We start from the raw sequence: 16,504 nt of genomic DNA, 5'->3' as shown, positions 1-16,504 counted from the left end.
GTTGCCAGCTTTGAGGGGGGTTGTGGCATCTTGTTGAAGCTCTTGGTTAGCTATTGCTCATTTTTTTTCTCTTTTCTGTTGAGACCTATGATTATGAACTGGCACGTTACCGGGGAAGGTCCATGGCTAGGCTCAGACAAGGTCTACGACTCCTAGCAAAGAAACAAACTGCTCAAAGAGTTGAGCTGGTCAGGCAGCATCTGTTGAAGGAAATGGCCAGTCGACGTTTCGGGTCCAGACCCTTCATCTAGGATTTTTAAAAAAAATATTTCTATCCATCGACCATGTGAAATTCAGGATCAGGAAAGGCCACGTGTCCATGTTATTTGTCCCATTATGCTATTCATTTGCACATTAAATAATCCTGATTATATTTGCTTCCATTGCCTAGCTCCGTACATTATACAGAGCTATCTGAAAATAAAATCAGATTATAAAAAATATTTTCCTTCTGATGTGGAAAAATTCACTGCTCAAATTTCCAAGCACCATTGGAGGAAAATATTAGACCTATTTGAAAGGGTAAAGTGAAGATTTGTTAGAATGATTTATTTAAAATTTTAATAGTTATAGAAATGGTTAAGAGAAACAATTGGTATTTCCCTTCATTTTCACCTTTATGTATTATCCAATTCCAGAGTGAAGGTCTTCCATCTTGAATTAGTATACACCATCTTGCCAGGCGGTCTATTTTAAATCTAAGCCAACAAAATAACAAAGGATTTTGTTTGTGTTCCCCTCCGCAAAAGATCTGGTTCTTTTGTTAATCAGTTTAAATATGTGCCTTCTAATTAAGTAAATAAGAATTTAAAAAATGTAATTGCTGGAAATCTTAAAAAAAATAAAATGCCAGAAACATTCAGCAGTTAGGCAGCATCTGTAGAAAAAGATACAGTTAATGTTTCAGGTCCAGACCTATTACTTTAAACACCTCTTTCAAATATATTCTAAGCTTAAGGAGAAAACCTTTCAGTTCTCTGATATATTTCCATTATTCCAATCCTCATTTCTGAAACAAATGTAGTAATTTGTTTCTGCATCTTCACATCTTCCTAAACTGTGTTGCTCAGAAATAGGCATGATACTTCAGGTGAGATCAAACTAAAGTTTAGCAATAATGTCCTACATTTATCCTCTGTGCCCCAATCGATAGAACCCAGGATAAATGTCATACCCAACACATTTCAGCAATGAATTTTATCTTTTTCAGGATCAAGAATGACTTGCTTGCACTCCAGTTCTGAGGTAACTGATGAGGCCAACGTGAGAATCGCAGATTCATGGGGCAGGAGATGCCCGAGGCAACAGGTGGGTGAGTAGTTTTTAAAGAAGTTTAGCTGGCTTTTGTGTGGTCCAGACACATGGACTTGAGATTCTCAGTGCCATTCTGAAGCTGCTTCTCCACTTTGAGCAGTCAAGGGCCAAGGATTTTCTGGAGTCCAAGAGCATAGACCCAACAATGATGAAGGACCAACAGTACATTTGCAAATTAGGACAGTGCAAGACTTGGAGGGGAACCTGGGTGGTGGTGTTCCCATGAGCTTGCTCCCTTGTCCTTCTTGACAGTAGAGGTCATGGGATTGGAAGGTGCTGTTTAGGTAGCCTAGGCAAGTAACTGCAGTGCATATTGTGGATGGTATACAGTCCAGCCAAGGTGCAACAAGGGACAAAGCAGCTTCTTGATTAGTACCCTATCAACTATCCTAAAAATTCAAGTTCAACTTTATTGTCACATATATATGCATGGTGTAAATGCAATGAAAGTTAGCTTTTTGCAGCAGTACATTACGAAATGACAAACATCAAACTTAAATTAACATAAATTATACGTAACTTACACAACATTAGTGCAAGTTGAGAGAAAAAATATATAGTCAGAGGTTGTGTTAGGATAACACTACCTCAGACTGTATCCCAACACTACCTAATATTCATTCCGTCCATCACAGGTGCATCGTGCCTGCAATAAGTATCACCTACAAAGTGCATTGCAGTTACTTGCCCAGGCTACTCCAACAGCACTTCCCAGACCCATGGCCTCCATTATCAAGAAGAGCGAGGGTAGCAGGCACATGACAACACCACCACCTGCAAGTTCCTTTCCATTATACACCATCCTGACTTGGAAATCTATCATTGGTCTTCTTCATCACTGGGTCTAAATCCTTGAACTACCTGCCTAAAAGCACTGTAGGAACACCTTTGCCATAAGGATTGCAGTGGGTTAAGGAAATGGCTCACTACCATGTTCTCAAGGGCAATTAGGGATAGCCCATGAATGCCGAGCTTTCTGGTAAAGCTCAGATACAAAGATGAATATGAAAAAAGCACAATCATTGCCAGGCACTTTGATGGAGAGAATAATGAAGCGAATGTTCCACTTTATGACCTTTCAATTTATTTAGTTTTATTTTTTCTGAAAATTTCACCACCACCAATGTTGAAGTGACTGGCCTGTAAAATCCAGATGTACTTCTTCCCTTAAGGATGAATATTTCTAATACTCTAGATCATCCCCTGTATCTAACAAGGATTTGAAAATTATGAAGAGTACCTCAGGGATTCCTACCTTCTTCATTCAGCAATCACTGATGGATCCCATGCAGACCATGTGATACCTACATTAAGCACCATCCACTTTTCCAGTGCCTCCTCTACAGTGATCAGTCAGCATGGTGTGGATGGAGGGGATGAGCAAGAGGTGGAGGGATGGGATGAGAGTTGCTGGTCAAAATCCCCAGGCAGCTCCTGGAGTTACTGGGTCAAAGAAACATTGATTTATGTTAATGTAGTTACCATACTTCTTTATTATAAACAAAACAAATATTTTGGGGATAGAATCCCAGGAAGCAGCATTTGGTGCCACCACTAATGGTGGTGAAGATGAGAATGAATGCTTGGAAAGGATTAGGGAGGAGATGGGAAGCTACCAGAGGTTGAAGACTTAGAATATTTTGAGGATTTAAAAGAAAATTAAGGTTGAGGATTTGATGTGTGAGATTTAATGAGAGATCACCACTAATTCAGCTTTGCACTCTTGGGATTGATGGCCAAGCTGGAGGTGGTATAAGGCAGGATATGGTCAAGTTTTGGCTATTGCAGAAAGGCCAACACCATGGAGAAAATGGTTTTGCTTCTTGGACTTGGAGCAGAAAAACTGATGAATTAATGCTGGATCAGGGGGAACGATGAGAGGTGTGGTGGAGAAAGCAGAATTTAAACATGTCAATGCAAGATAGAGAATAAAGTATATCTGAAAGGAAATTAATTGGGGTGGGAGCCTAGAGTGCCAGGAGAACACAAGAGAAACTTCAAATTAGTTAAGAATGTTTATGATTTGGGTGAAGCAAGTTGGTCTTGAGATGAGAAAAGGAATACATTTTTCAAAGCTGTCTGAATATCCATCATGTTTAGAAGCATTCAGAAACTATTGATAATGACACAACCAATTAAAATTTATTAAAACTAAAATTAACCAACATACACTTTTAAAAAAAAAATACATTACTTCAAACAGATAAATAAAAGTAACATCCAACACTTACCTTTCTTCTTCACAGATCTGACAGAATTCTCGATCTCGGAGCAAGTACCCCAGAGTAAGTGCTGGAGAATTCCAACGGTGGAGCCCAGCCAGAAAATTGGCAGTTTAGCCAGTATGCTCTGAGCTCCCCAAATCACAGAAGAGTCCCAAACCTTACATTGAGAAATGCCAACAGTTCCACGATAAGCAATTCCTGTTATGAAGGGTTGTCAAGTACAATGGGCCTATACTCACTGGAATAGGGAAAATGTGCTCATTTCAAGGTCCTGAGGGGCAGGAGGCAGAGCAGCACCAGGAAGCTTAAAAGAAAGAGCCTTCCTATTGACTAATAGAACTTTTCGGAAAAGCATTTCTTAGTAGCTAATTGTGAGACATGTCACCCAATAAAAGGAAAGCAGGCTGTAGCAGAGCAGCCATTGTGAGAGGGAGCCAGTGTTTTAATGGTAAGTAAAGAGGCTTTGGCAAGCAGAGGTGCAGGTAAGATTCCCTGAATTTCCTTTTTGGTCTTGGAGCATTCAGATGGCAGTTAGGGCAGTAGTATGCTCCTCCTGCTGGACGTGGGAGATCAGGGAGACTTCCAGCATCCCTGAGGACTACACCTGTGGGAAGTGTCCAGTTGCAGCTCTTGATTGTCCACGTGAAGGAGCTGGACTCACTCAGAATCTTCCAAGATGCTGAGAGTATTATAGATATGAGTTTTAGCAACATGATCACACTTAAGTTACAAGCAGAATGTAATTGGGTGACCACCAGGAAAGGAAAAGGGAGTAGGCAGAGAGTGCAGGATTCCTCTGTGGCCATCCCCTTGAAAACAAGTATACCGTTTTGGATACTGCTGGGGGGGGGGGGGGGGGGGGGGGAAATGACCGTTCAGGAGAAGACAGCAGTAGCCAGGTTTGTGGTACCAGGACTGGCTCTGAGGCTCAGCAGGGAAGGGTGAAGGCAGACAGGACTCTAGTGATAGGAGACTCTATAGTTAGGGGTGCAGACAAGAGATTATGTAGCTGCAAAAGGGACTCCGGAATGGTGTGTTGCTTCCCTGGTGCCAGGGTCCAGAATCTCACAGAGTGGCTACAGAACATCCTCAAGGGGGAGGATGAGCAGTCAGAAGTCGTTGTGTATGTTAGCACAGATAACATTGGTAGAGAAAGGATGAGGTCTTATAGAGGGAATATAAGGAGCAAGAGAAGAAGTTAAAAAGCAGGACTTTGAGGGCAGTGATCTCTGGATTACTTCCAGTGCCATGTGCTAGTGAGGGTAAGAATAGGAGGATATGGCAAATTAATGCATAGCTGAAAAATTGGTGTGGGGGCAGGGATTCAGATTTTTGGACTATTGAGATCTCTTCTGGGGCAGAGGTGACCTGTACAAGAGTGACGGGTTACACCTGAACTGGAGGGGGACCAATATCCTGGTGGGCAGATTTGCTAGTGCTACTAGGGTGAGTTTAAACTAGTTTGGCGGGGGGCAGGATTCCAAGCATCAGGGAGGCAAATGAGAGGCTGGGAAGTGATGCAGAAGTCAGTGACAGCAAGTTGAATAAGCCTGACAGGCAGGAGGATGGCCAGGAGAAAGGAAAGCCTATTGGATTAAATTGCATTTACTTCAATGCAAGAGGTCTGACAGGTAAGGCAGATGAACTTGGGGCTTGGATAGCTACATGGAGCTGGGACATATAGCCATTACAGAAATGTGGCTAAGGGAGGGACAGGACTGTCAGCTTAATGTTCCAGTGCTTTAGGCAGAATAGAGGTGGAGGAAAGAGGAGGGGGAGTTGCATTTTGATTAAGGGGAATGTCACAGCAGTAGTCAGAAATGAAATTACTGAAAGATCATCCAGTGAGGCTTTATGGGTGGAGCTGAGAAATAAGAAAGGGATGATCACATTGTTGGGATTGTACTATATGCCCCCAAATAGTCAACAGGAACTAGAAGAACAAATATGCAGGGAGATGGTGAAGAGTTGTAAGAATAATAGGGTTGTCATAGTAGGGGATTTTAACTTTCCTAACGTAGACTGGGACTGCCATACTGTTAAGGGCTTGGATGGGGTGGAATTCAAATATGTTCAAGAAACTTTCCTCGGGCAATAATATAGAGGGCCCTACTAGGGAGAGGGCAAAGCTCGACCTACTCTTGGGTAAGTAGGGTGGCGCAACTGACTGAGGTAACAGTGGGGGAGCACTTTGGGACAAGTGACCATAGTTCTATTAGTTTTAAAATAATTATAGAAAGGGACAGAACTGGTTCACAGCTTCAAGTTCTAAACTGGAGCAAGGTGAATTTTGACAGTTTGAGACAGGAGCTTGCAAAGGTTGATTGGAGTAGGTTGTTTGCGGGCAAAGGGATCACAGGCAAGTGGAAAGCTTTTAAAGGTGAGATCTTGAGAGCTCGAGTTCTGCATGTTCCTGTTAGAGTGAAGGGCAAAACTGGTAGGGAACCCTGGATGACAAGGGATATTGAGGCCATGGCCAGGAAAAAGGAGGCATTGGTCAGGTATGGGCAGCTGGGATCAAGTGAATCCCTGGAGGACTATAAGGAATGCAGAAGTGTACTCAAGAAGAAAATCAGGAGGGCACAAAGGAGGCATGAGATAACTTTGGCAGAGGAGATTAAAGAAAATCCAAAGAGAATTTAAACATAAATTAAGGGGAAAAAGAGTAACTCGAGAGAGAATAGGGCTCCTCAAAGACCAAAGGGGACGCTTTTGTGTGGAGCCACAGGAGATGGGCAAGGTCCTTAATGAATATTTCTCCTTTGTTTTTACTGCAGAGAAAGACATGACAACTTTGGAATTAGGAAAAGTAAACGGGGAAGTCTTGGGGATAGTCCACATTACAGTCGAGGAGGTGCTGAATGTCTTTAAAAGGTATGAAGATGGACAAATCTTCAGGGCCTGACCAGGTATATCCAAGAACACTGTGGGTGGCTGGAGAAGAAATTGCGGGAATGCTAGCTGAAATATTTGCATCATCATTGGCCACAGGTGAGGTGCCGGTAGACTGGAGGGTAGTGAATGTTGTGCACCTTTATTTAAGAAGGGCAGCAAAGAAAAACCAGTAAGTCTAACATCTGTGGTAGGTAAGTTACTGTAGAGGATTCTGAGGGATAAGATATACATGCATCTGGAAAGACAGGGATTGAATAGGGGTAGTCAGCATGGCTTTGTGCATGGGAGATCATGTCTTATGAACCATTGAGTTTTTTTGATGAGGTGACAGTAAAATTGATGAAGATAGGGTGGTAGACGTGGTTTCTGGACTTCAATAAGGCCTTTGGTAAAGTTCCACATGGTAGACTCCTCTGGAAGGTTAGATTTCATGGAATCCAGGGAGAGCTGGCTAATTGGATACACTATTGGCTTGATAGTAGAAAGCAGAGGGTGATGGTAGAAGGGTGATGGTGGAAGAGTGCTTCTCTGACTGAAGATCCGTGATAATTGGAATTGGTTCATTATTTGTTAAATGTACTGAGGTACAGTGAGAGACTTGTCTTGCATATCGTTCATACAGATCAATTCATTACAATGGTGCATTGAGGCAGTACAAGGTAAAATAATTACAAAATAGAGTGTTACAGTTACAGAGAAAGTGCAGGTAGACAATAAGGTGCAAGGTCTAATGTGGTAGGTTGTGAGGTCAAGCATCTCTCTTACCCTCTGGGGTTGGTGCTGGGCCCATTGTTTGTCATCTATATCAACAATTTGGACGAGAATATACAGGGCATGGTTGGTAAGTTTGCAGATGACACTAAAATAGGAGGTATAGAGGACAATGAAGAAGGTTATCAAAAATGACAGGGGGATCTTGATCAGCTGAGTAAATGGGCCGAGGATTGGCAAATGGAATTTAATTCAGACAAGTGCGAGGTGTTGCATTTTGGAAAGTCAACTCCAGGTAGGACTTTCACAGTGAACGGCAGTGCCCTGGGGAGTGTTGTAGGACAGAGGGACCTTGGAGTACAAGTACATGATTCACTGAAAGTGGAGTCACAGGTAGACAGGGTGGTGAAAAAGGCTTTTGGCAAGCTGGCCTTCATAAGTCAGGGCATTGAGAATAGAATTTGGGAGGTCATGGTATGGTTGTACATACTGGTGAGGCCACATTTGGAGTATTGTGTTCAGTTTTGATTGCCCTGCTGTAGGAAAGATGTTATTAAACTGCAAAGAGTGCAGAAAAGATTTACAAGAATGCTGCCACGACTTAAGGGACTGAGTTATAGGGAGAGGTTAGACAGGCTAGAACTTTATTCCTTAGAGCGTCAGAGACTGAGCTGATCTTATAGAGGTATTTAAGATCATGAGGAGCATAGATAGGGCGAATGCACTCGGTCTCTTTCCCCCAGAGTTGGGCAATCAAGAACTAGAGGGCATATGTTTAAGGTGAGAGGGGAAAGATTTAATAGGAACTGGAAGGGCAACTTTTTTTCTTTACACAAAGGGTGGTATCTATGTGAAATCATCTGCCAGAGGAAGTGGTTGAGGCAGGTACAATAAGAACATTTAAAAGACAGTTGGACAGGTACATGGATTGGAAAGGTTTAGAAGGTTATGGGACAGCTTGGTTGGCATGTGCCATTTGGGTTGAAAGGCCTGTTTCCGTGCTGTATAACTCTATGATGTGACCGCAATGATCATTCTGAGAGGGCTTGACAGGGTAAGTGCTAGAAGTTTTCTGGACTTTCCACTGAGAGCAAGCATTTGGTTGCAATCTTAGGATAAAGAGTTGGGTATTTAAGACCATGCTGTTGAGAAATTCTTGGCAGGTTGAGAAACTTTGGGGATTTTCCAAGTGACCTAGAAGCTCAGTCATTGAGTATATTTCAAGGCTGAAATTGATAGATCTTTGGACATTAATGAGGATTGTATGGTAACATGGACCTTAGTTAGATCAGCCATCATCTTTTGAATGGAAAAGGAAGCTAATGGCAGCCAAAGCCATAAGAATTAGTTATGGAAAATGGGGTTCTGCAAAATTGGAGCTGGATGTTAGCATTGAATATCACAGATTTAATTAACTCATAGCACAGTGTACTGGGAAGTGTTGCAGGTATTGATCATTTTTGTGAAAACTGGCTATATAATATTGAAATAGGTTGTCTTTTATATTACTGATATAATTTTTGTAACATTGTGTAGGCAATGTAAATATACAGCAATCCATTAATCTTTATGGATTAATCTCTCCTCATACTGCACATCCACCATCCTGGAACCTGTCAAATGAACCTTTGCTGCACTCTCTTTAATGGCAAATACATCCTTTCATCATTTTGGAGACCAAAACAGCACAGTACTCCAGGCCCCATATAATTGTAATAAGACCTCTTTACATCTGTATTCAAATCTTCCAGTAATAAAGGTTAAACTTGCTATTCGCGCTCTTGATTGTTCACTGCACCTGTATAGACAGACCCATGTCTCTATGAACATCAACACAACCCAATCTCTCACCATTTAACCAAGTGCACCAAAATGGATAGACTCTTATTTTTCCACATTATATTTCATCTAATACATAGTTGTCCAATCACTAACTTGTCCATATCCTCTTGAGCCAAAGACTTTTTTTCTCTGCAGAAACTTACCACATCAATCAAGTGGTGGTCTACAGCGAATTCCTCAGTGCTGTAGGAGGAGATGGTGGATCCTTGTCTGATGGTTCCTTGAGCAGACTGTCAGTCACTTTGCAGAATGCCTCATTGCCAGAACTCTCAAACAAGGACCAAGATCTTGCTTGACTAGTGGTTAGAAGGGTCCTCTCCACCAGATCGTTCATGCACAGTTCATAATGGATTGCATGTTTGCCAAGATCTGGAAAGGGATGCAATGGTCTTGAGGTTTATTGCTAGCAGCTGCAATACACAGGGCTCTGTGGTCTATGGGTTACACCCAGGGATGCATGTGGAGACAAACATCAAATGCTGCTAGAAGATCATCAGCTTGACGAAAGACACACTTCTTTCTGAAACTCCGATTGCAAAGAGTTTTTGCAACCAAACACCGCCGACTGACACATTCCAAGGTGTTGAGGGATGCACTGAAGCTTGATGCAGCAGCAGGGTGAATGGGGTCCTCCTGCTCTTGAACATTGAAGGGCAGGACCCTATATATTAGCCTCTCAAATAAGTCATTGATGGAATGATTGGGCTGAAACATTTGTGACATATTGACATATTGTAAATACATTAGTGAATGTAGTGATATGCTTGGTTGGCAAATAAATATAATGCCGTGCCCTGATTGTATCACTCTATATTTTACAAACAAATCCTTTTTTTTAAAAAGAAAAAAATCCAATTGAAGCCTGTTTACATCCTTCTCTCTATTCACAATCCCACCTGGTTTAGGATAATCAGTAAACTTGGAAATATGACAGTTGGTCTCTCAGCAAATTGTTGATTTTCATTGCAAATAGCTGGGGCTCAAGGACTAATTCCTATTGTACCCCACTAGTCACACCTGTCTATCTAGAATGAACTGTTTATTCCTATTCTTTGCTTACTACCCAACAACTTATTCTCAATCCATATAGTATATTAACTCCTAATAAAATTAGACCACATGGAATTAATCAACCTCCTGTGTGGGATTTTATTGAATGACTTTCAAAGATACAAGTACAATACATCTACTGGTTCCCCCTTAACCATTCCAGTGTACATATCCTCAAAAAATACCAGTAGATTAGTCAAAAATAATTTTTCTTTCTTAAATCCATGCTGACTCTGCTCATTCCCTTTGTTCTTTTCTACGTGTCTGTTATTACATACTTCATCATAGATTCCAACATTATCTGCACCAATGACGTTAAGTAGATTTAAATAATGCTATTGGGTCATTTTTGTAAATGAAGCTCTCACCCCTCTTTGATCAACTTTGTCCGCCAAAAATATGCATAACATAGAAGAGGTAACGTGGTCTCTTGCCCCAATTAAGGTGAAATTAAGGGCAAGAAAATCAGCATCATTATATACAAGGTAATGGAATTCAACTGAACTAAACACTTTAATTCCTGTTGATGAATGGCAGAACAACTGCTTTGTACCCACCAATTTACAGGAAATCCAGCTATGGCAGCTACATTTTGTAAAAATCAGGCAAGCTTTTATTTGACGTGGAACAACACATTGCAGTGATTACTTTATTCGTGCTTACATTAGAGCCATTTACTATACAATTAAGAACATTTATAGATAATTCAAGGAATTGAAAGCCAACTATATAGGAAAAATGCAGTGTTTATATAATAGGTGGCAAACCAACCTTTAAACATGCATTAAATTAAAATAAAAAAATACTTTTGGCACAGTATTCTTTATAGAACTGTCATTGACAATACCATTAAGCAAGAGCTTTTTTCTCACTATTTACACTTGCTTAATAGTTCTAAAACAAATAATCAACACTCAGGGTTTCCCACAGAATCTGAAGCTGTGTGGTTCTGTCACAACAACATGATTATTAATAAAATTTTCAGGTGCTTGGAGATACAATTCCCGAAATGAACGAGAAGGAATTGATTGAAATTTCAGAAAGCAAATTGAGTGCACTCTGAAGACATTGCAGCTTTGAAATTAAATTCTGATTACTTGAAATTCATTTTTTTTTAAAAAGTATAACGTACAAAAGATTAAGTAGAATAAAATTCTGGTGTCAGTGGGGTGCTCAAAATTATTTAGCTGTGTTTTGCTTAATTAGTATGCTACTGACAAGAACAGCAGGTTCCTGCAACATGCTGTTGAGAGCTACAAGGACAAACTAACATCTTAAATGAAGTGCCTTATGAGCAAACAGAAAATGCTTAGCTTTAGTGAAAATTGTTGTTGAAACAATTAAGTCTAACTGACATTATAGAAATTCAAAAGAGTTACCTGAAATGGTGGAACACTTCATCAATTTTACCTTGTGCAGCTTGTGCTATTTTCCAAGTTTAAAATGAAAAATTTAGAAATACATTTTAAAAGCAACAATCAGCAGAAATATCAAATGTTTGTGCTCTCAACAAATATTAGAGGACCATTTTATCATTGTGCTTAGATACATATGTAGGTTATTCCTTATGCACTGTAGCATAAGAACCTGGAAAAAAACTTAATCCTTTTGCCAATCATCAAATTCTTAATAAGATCCAAGGATTTTTTTTGTAAAACCTTATTAATTCCAATTTTGGAAGAGGCAATTATAGTAACTGTAACAGCCAGGTTCAATTCTGAATGGTCTTGATTCCCCTGGAGAGAAGACAGCTATAATACAGCCTCATTTCAATATTAATTATTCTTAATACCATAAACAACAGAATGCCCATTATGCTGAAGTATAAATATTTTCTTTTATGGCAGTGCAACAGTGGAAAGTAACTTATTAGGACCGCCGTGGCTCCAGTCTGTGAGATAATTGTGATAATGTCCTCTGATTGTCAATTACATTAAGCTGTCGTACATATGCACGCACATCCTGATGATTCTTGTTTGCAAGTGATGCATCTGGATCTGATGGAGAGAGAAATATTATTAGCAGAAATGACTAAACGTTTAGATTTAGACAATTAGAATCAACAAATTCAAGAAACAGCATAGCTTTATGATGAAATACATTAGAGTATAATATGCAAATTTTAAACTTTGGGACTAGCTTGCAGGACATCAATGGACTTTTGTATCTGTAAGTTCATGTGTTCTTATAGAGAACAACCCGAAACTGTTGATTCCTTTCACTATGCATAGAACAGTACACACTATTCACATCGTACAAATAGTATATTTACTTTCCTCTGGAAGATTGATGCAGTATTTGCCAGAAAGAAGGAAGTGAATATAGTAGAACCACATTGCTCAATTCAGGGTTATTTTCAATTTCTAGTATCCCATACATGCTTAAAAATTTTTTTAATAAAGGACTGTTCATTGTCTGCCTGAAGCTGCTGTACAATTTTCAGCAAGGTTTCAAAATGGAGATCTCTGTGTCAGATTAAAAAAAAACCCACATGAGCCTTAATAAGATATACATATATCTTGGGCCTATAATTGAATAATAGGACCAAGATACATGATAATAATTTATTTTCCTATTTGCTATTAAGTGCTCCTGTTACTGCCTGCGATGAATAGTTTAGTTTGCCACCCACAGCCCCCACCAATCAGTAAGTTATTTGTCAGCTCTTGTTTTGCAACAACTACATGCCAAAAAAATTCATATAGGAGCAACCATGAAAATAGTTTGGCCTCTCTTAATGCAATTGGACAGGCAGACTGACAGGTCCACTCATCTTCTGCCTGATATGCACCCAAAATGAAAGTCACTGCTGAGCACAAAAGTTAACATATTTCACAGGATAATAGGAGTATTACTAGTCCAGTAGGTACAGTAGTTTAGAAGTTATGTTAATTAATCAGTCAGAGTCATACAGTGCTGAAATAGGCTGTTCAGTCCACAGTGTTCATGCCAACTAACAAGCACCCAACTACACCAACGTCATTTTTCCTTTTGCATCCCTGTCATCGGCACCTCCTCCCCCACCCCCCCACCCCCCCCACCCCCACATTAAGGGCAATAGCCAATTCATCTTAAAACCAGGATATCTGTGGGATGTGAGAGGAAACCAGAGAACCGGGCACCCAGGGGAAACTCACATGGTCACAGGGAAAATGTGCAAATGTTACACAGACAGCACTCAAGGTCAGGATAGAATCTGGATCTCTGGAGCTTTGAGGAAGCAGTGCTAACTGCTGCACCATTGTGCCACCCAACAAAGCCATCTAGTGATCTAGATGCTCCTTGTCATGATCAGAAATCCATGTCAGCAGTTAATTAAAATCTAGAAATAAAGTCCACCATCAGTAATGGAGTACTCAGATTACAGGATTATCATTCTAGTTCAATAATGTCTTTTAGGGAAGGAAATCAGGATTTAACTACTTGACCAAATGTTGTATTAAGGAGTCCAATTAAAACTAAAGTCAATAAGGATTGGAATACAAACTCCCTTCTTACCTGAGATACACAGAGCACAAAGGAAGATGGTGTTTCAATGACTGTCCCTCCATTAAAATATTAGAAGTGGGCATGTTTACTGATTGTTATACAGTGCCCAAATAAAGATGCAGTTTTTAATCTGCAAATAGTAATCAGATGCTGGCAAGCAGCATTCAGGCACACAAATGCCAGACAATAACTATTTCCAACAAAAGGAAATCTACCACCCTTGATATTAAATGGCATTGCCATCATGAAATCACTTATCACCACTATGGGTCACCAGAAATATACCTGGACGCATAAGTACTTGGGTAGCAAAACTAGGACAGCAATTGGATATTTTGCATTTGGTGACATGTTCAACTCTGCAAAAGCTTTTCCACCAACTACAAGGCACAGCTCAGCAGCATGATAGAATACTCTTCACTTATCTGTGAGTATGCTTTTGCATTAACAATCAAGTAGCTCCATTCAGAAGAAACCAGTTTGCTTGATTGTTCTGCTCCCAAACTCTCTTCTTATCCACAACTTTAAACAATCAATCTCTCCTACTTCAGTACAGCATGGCACCAGGATTGATAAAATGCACTGCAGAAACATGCCAAGGTTTCTTCAATGGCACCTGACAAACTTACCATCTCTACTATCCAGAAAGACAAGAAACTACCACTTCTAATGTACATATATCACGTACTTGGACAAAGTTTTGAAACTTCTTACCAAATGGTGCTGCAGGAACACTTGCATCACACAGCTGGTGGTAGTTCAGGAAGGTAACTCAATACATCTCATCAAGAGGAACTAGGAGTGGGCAATGATTTAAAGCATTGGGAGAAACTCCCACATCCAGAGAGAGGATAGAAGAAGCAGAAAGCTGCTAATCTTTATCTGCCAATTAAGGAGAAGCAGGGTAAAGGGACCGCAGGTTGAATTGGATTTGTTGCTTTTGCTGTTGTTTGAATTAATTATATTGATGGGGAAAAGTAAATTGCTCCAATAATATTAATGGTGCAAGCTACCATTTCTCCAGTCTACCCAATCCCCAGTAAAAGAATACATATTAAATTATATTAAAATATATTTAAATAGCAAGCTGAATCTTTTAACAGGAGTATTAAATCTAACTAATTCAGAACAAGGCCAAACTGTATTTTACAGTACTTAGAAAATCAGAGAAATTCAGGAATCCCAACGAGGTTTAGGTCATATTTATCATTTGACCATATAAATAACATAGTGAAGTGGATATTTAAATGCTTGGTTAAGTGAGAGATCAATGGAAAGATAGCATATATAATTAACACAATACTAGTTTTTATTGGAGACTGGATTGTAAAGATAATTTCAAGGTTAGAGCAGAAATCAACCAAAGAGTTCTGATGGAGGTCTTCAACTTGAAATGCCAACTCTTTCTTTCCTCACTGATGCTGCCTGACCTGCTTAGTGTTTCTAGCATTTATTTTTCCCCCAGATTTTCAGCACCTGCATTTCTTTAATTTCCAAAGATTCTTTTTTGTGTTGTTTCCAGTTATTCATTTGTCTCTGCTGAGTTCTATGATGCTTCCACCTCTATTACTGTTAAATTAACTTAAGTCTTTCAGTATCTTGGTCACACACCTTACAACATGCTTTCAGGATTCATTGATACATCTGTAGATTAAGTTTATTGCTCACCACTAGTTTGAATACCAACTCTTTCAGCAATATTTCTACGTTTTGTTAACATGATTCTGACGCTACACATCTGGATTTCTCAGGGAATTCTCTGAAATGTTCAAGTTAGAATGAAAATCAGTAACTGGGGATACTAAACTCACATAACACCTGACACTTGATTCGTATTCACACATTGTGGACTTACTGAAAGGCTGGCTTCGGCAGTGTCTGGCTGACCTTACTGTGTTGCCAATCATGTGCTGAAACAAAGAAAAAGTTAATATCAATTAAACTATTAAAACATTATTCTCACAGGAATCTTTTTATTTCCTTGGAGAATGGAATACAAGAGAGAGGCAAAGAACCAACTAACTGCCATTCAGACCTAACGAGGCGGTGGTACTGGAGATGACCAGAAGATCAGAATGCACAACCAGAGATGAGGACTTCAAACTACTTTGATGGAATTCAACATCTTCCACCCACACTGTCTACAACACTCAATCACATGATCACAGTCAGCATGAAGTGAAAAATGATCATGTGCAAACAGTTAGGGGCAGCACCTTGTGTGAGGAAGTCACTCACTTTGGAGGGATAAATTCATGCAGGGCGTGGGCATTTCGAAGAGGGAGGGAATGACACAAATGGACAGAAAATGTCAGAACAACAGAATGCAATGACAAATGGCTGAAATGTCACCTTGAATCAAATACATACAACCATGGCTGTTTATTGCCCCATTAATTTGTGACAATGGACTATACCAGCTGCAAGAAACAATGGTGTGCTCTGAAATCGATGATGGTGTGAAGGGATATGGAAGTGGGGGCTTTGCTCAAAGCATTTCCAATTCTACCTAATGCCCTTTGTACCCTCCAGCAGAACATATTGTCAGCTTGTAACCACAAGGCCAAGTTTATCACTAGGTGTAGATGGAGCAATTGATGGCATGGCCAACAGAGACTTCAAAAACCAGAGGATATTTGTCAAGAGCATCTCAATGATATACCTCATTTGATATGGACACATCATATGATTGATATCATTTACATTATGCAGCTAGGATGAGGAAGCTGGTTATTATGTGGCAAGCAGAACCTTTTACTTTCCCAAAACTTTCAAGTATCTACAAATACATAAGTCAGTTGTGTGTCATGCAGTATTCTCTACTTGCTTGATGAATGCAACTCCATCAAAACTTAAGCTAGACATGATCCAGAACACAGCACTACTTTGAACATTCACTCCCTCCTTATCCCATCTACAAGATGCAACATTGCAACTGGCAAGTGTTTCTTAGAAGCATGCCTCAAACTCATGATCTC

At 39.9% G+C, this 16,504-nt stretch overlaps 1 protein-coding gene across 1 annotated transcript in view; it reads right to left on the bottom strand.

Moving 5' to 3' along the window:
- Window positions 1-10,141: 10,141 nt before the first annotated feature.
- rapgef4a (Rap guanine nucleotide exchange factor 4a) overlaps window positions 10,142-16,504 on the bottom strand; it is a 189,997-nt gene continuing 183,634 nt past the window's right edge. The window contains 2 exon segments of the mRNA XM_052030204.1: window positions 10,142-12,034; window positions 15,382-15,436. Of these exon segments, the coding sequence (XP_051886164.1) occupies window positions 11,907-12,034; window positions 15,382-15,436 (183 nt within the window). The 3' untranslated portion in view covers window positions 10,142-11,906.

The sequence above is a fragment of the Pristis pectinata genome, chromosome 1, assembly GCF_009764475.1.
Source record: "Pristis pectinata isolate sPriPec2 chromosome 1, sPriPec2.1.pri, whole genome shotgun sequence".
Taxonomy (NCBI): domain Eukaryota; kingdom Metazoa; phylum Chordata; class Chondrichthyes; order Rhinopristiformes; family Pristidae; genus Pristis; species Pristis pectinata.
This window is presented reverse-complemented; position numbering and strand designations above follow the sequence as displayed.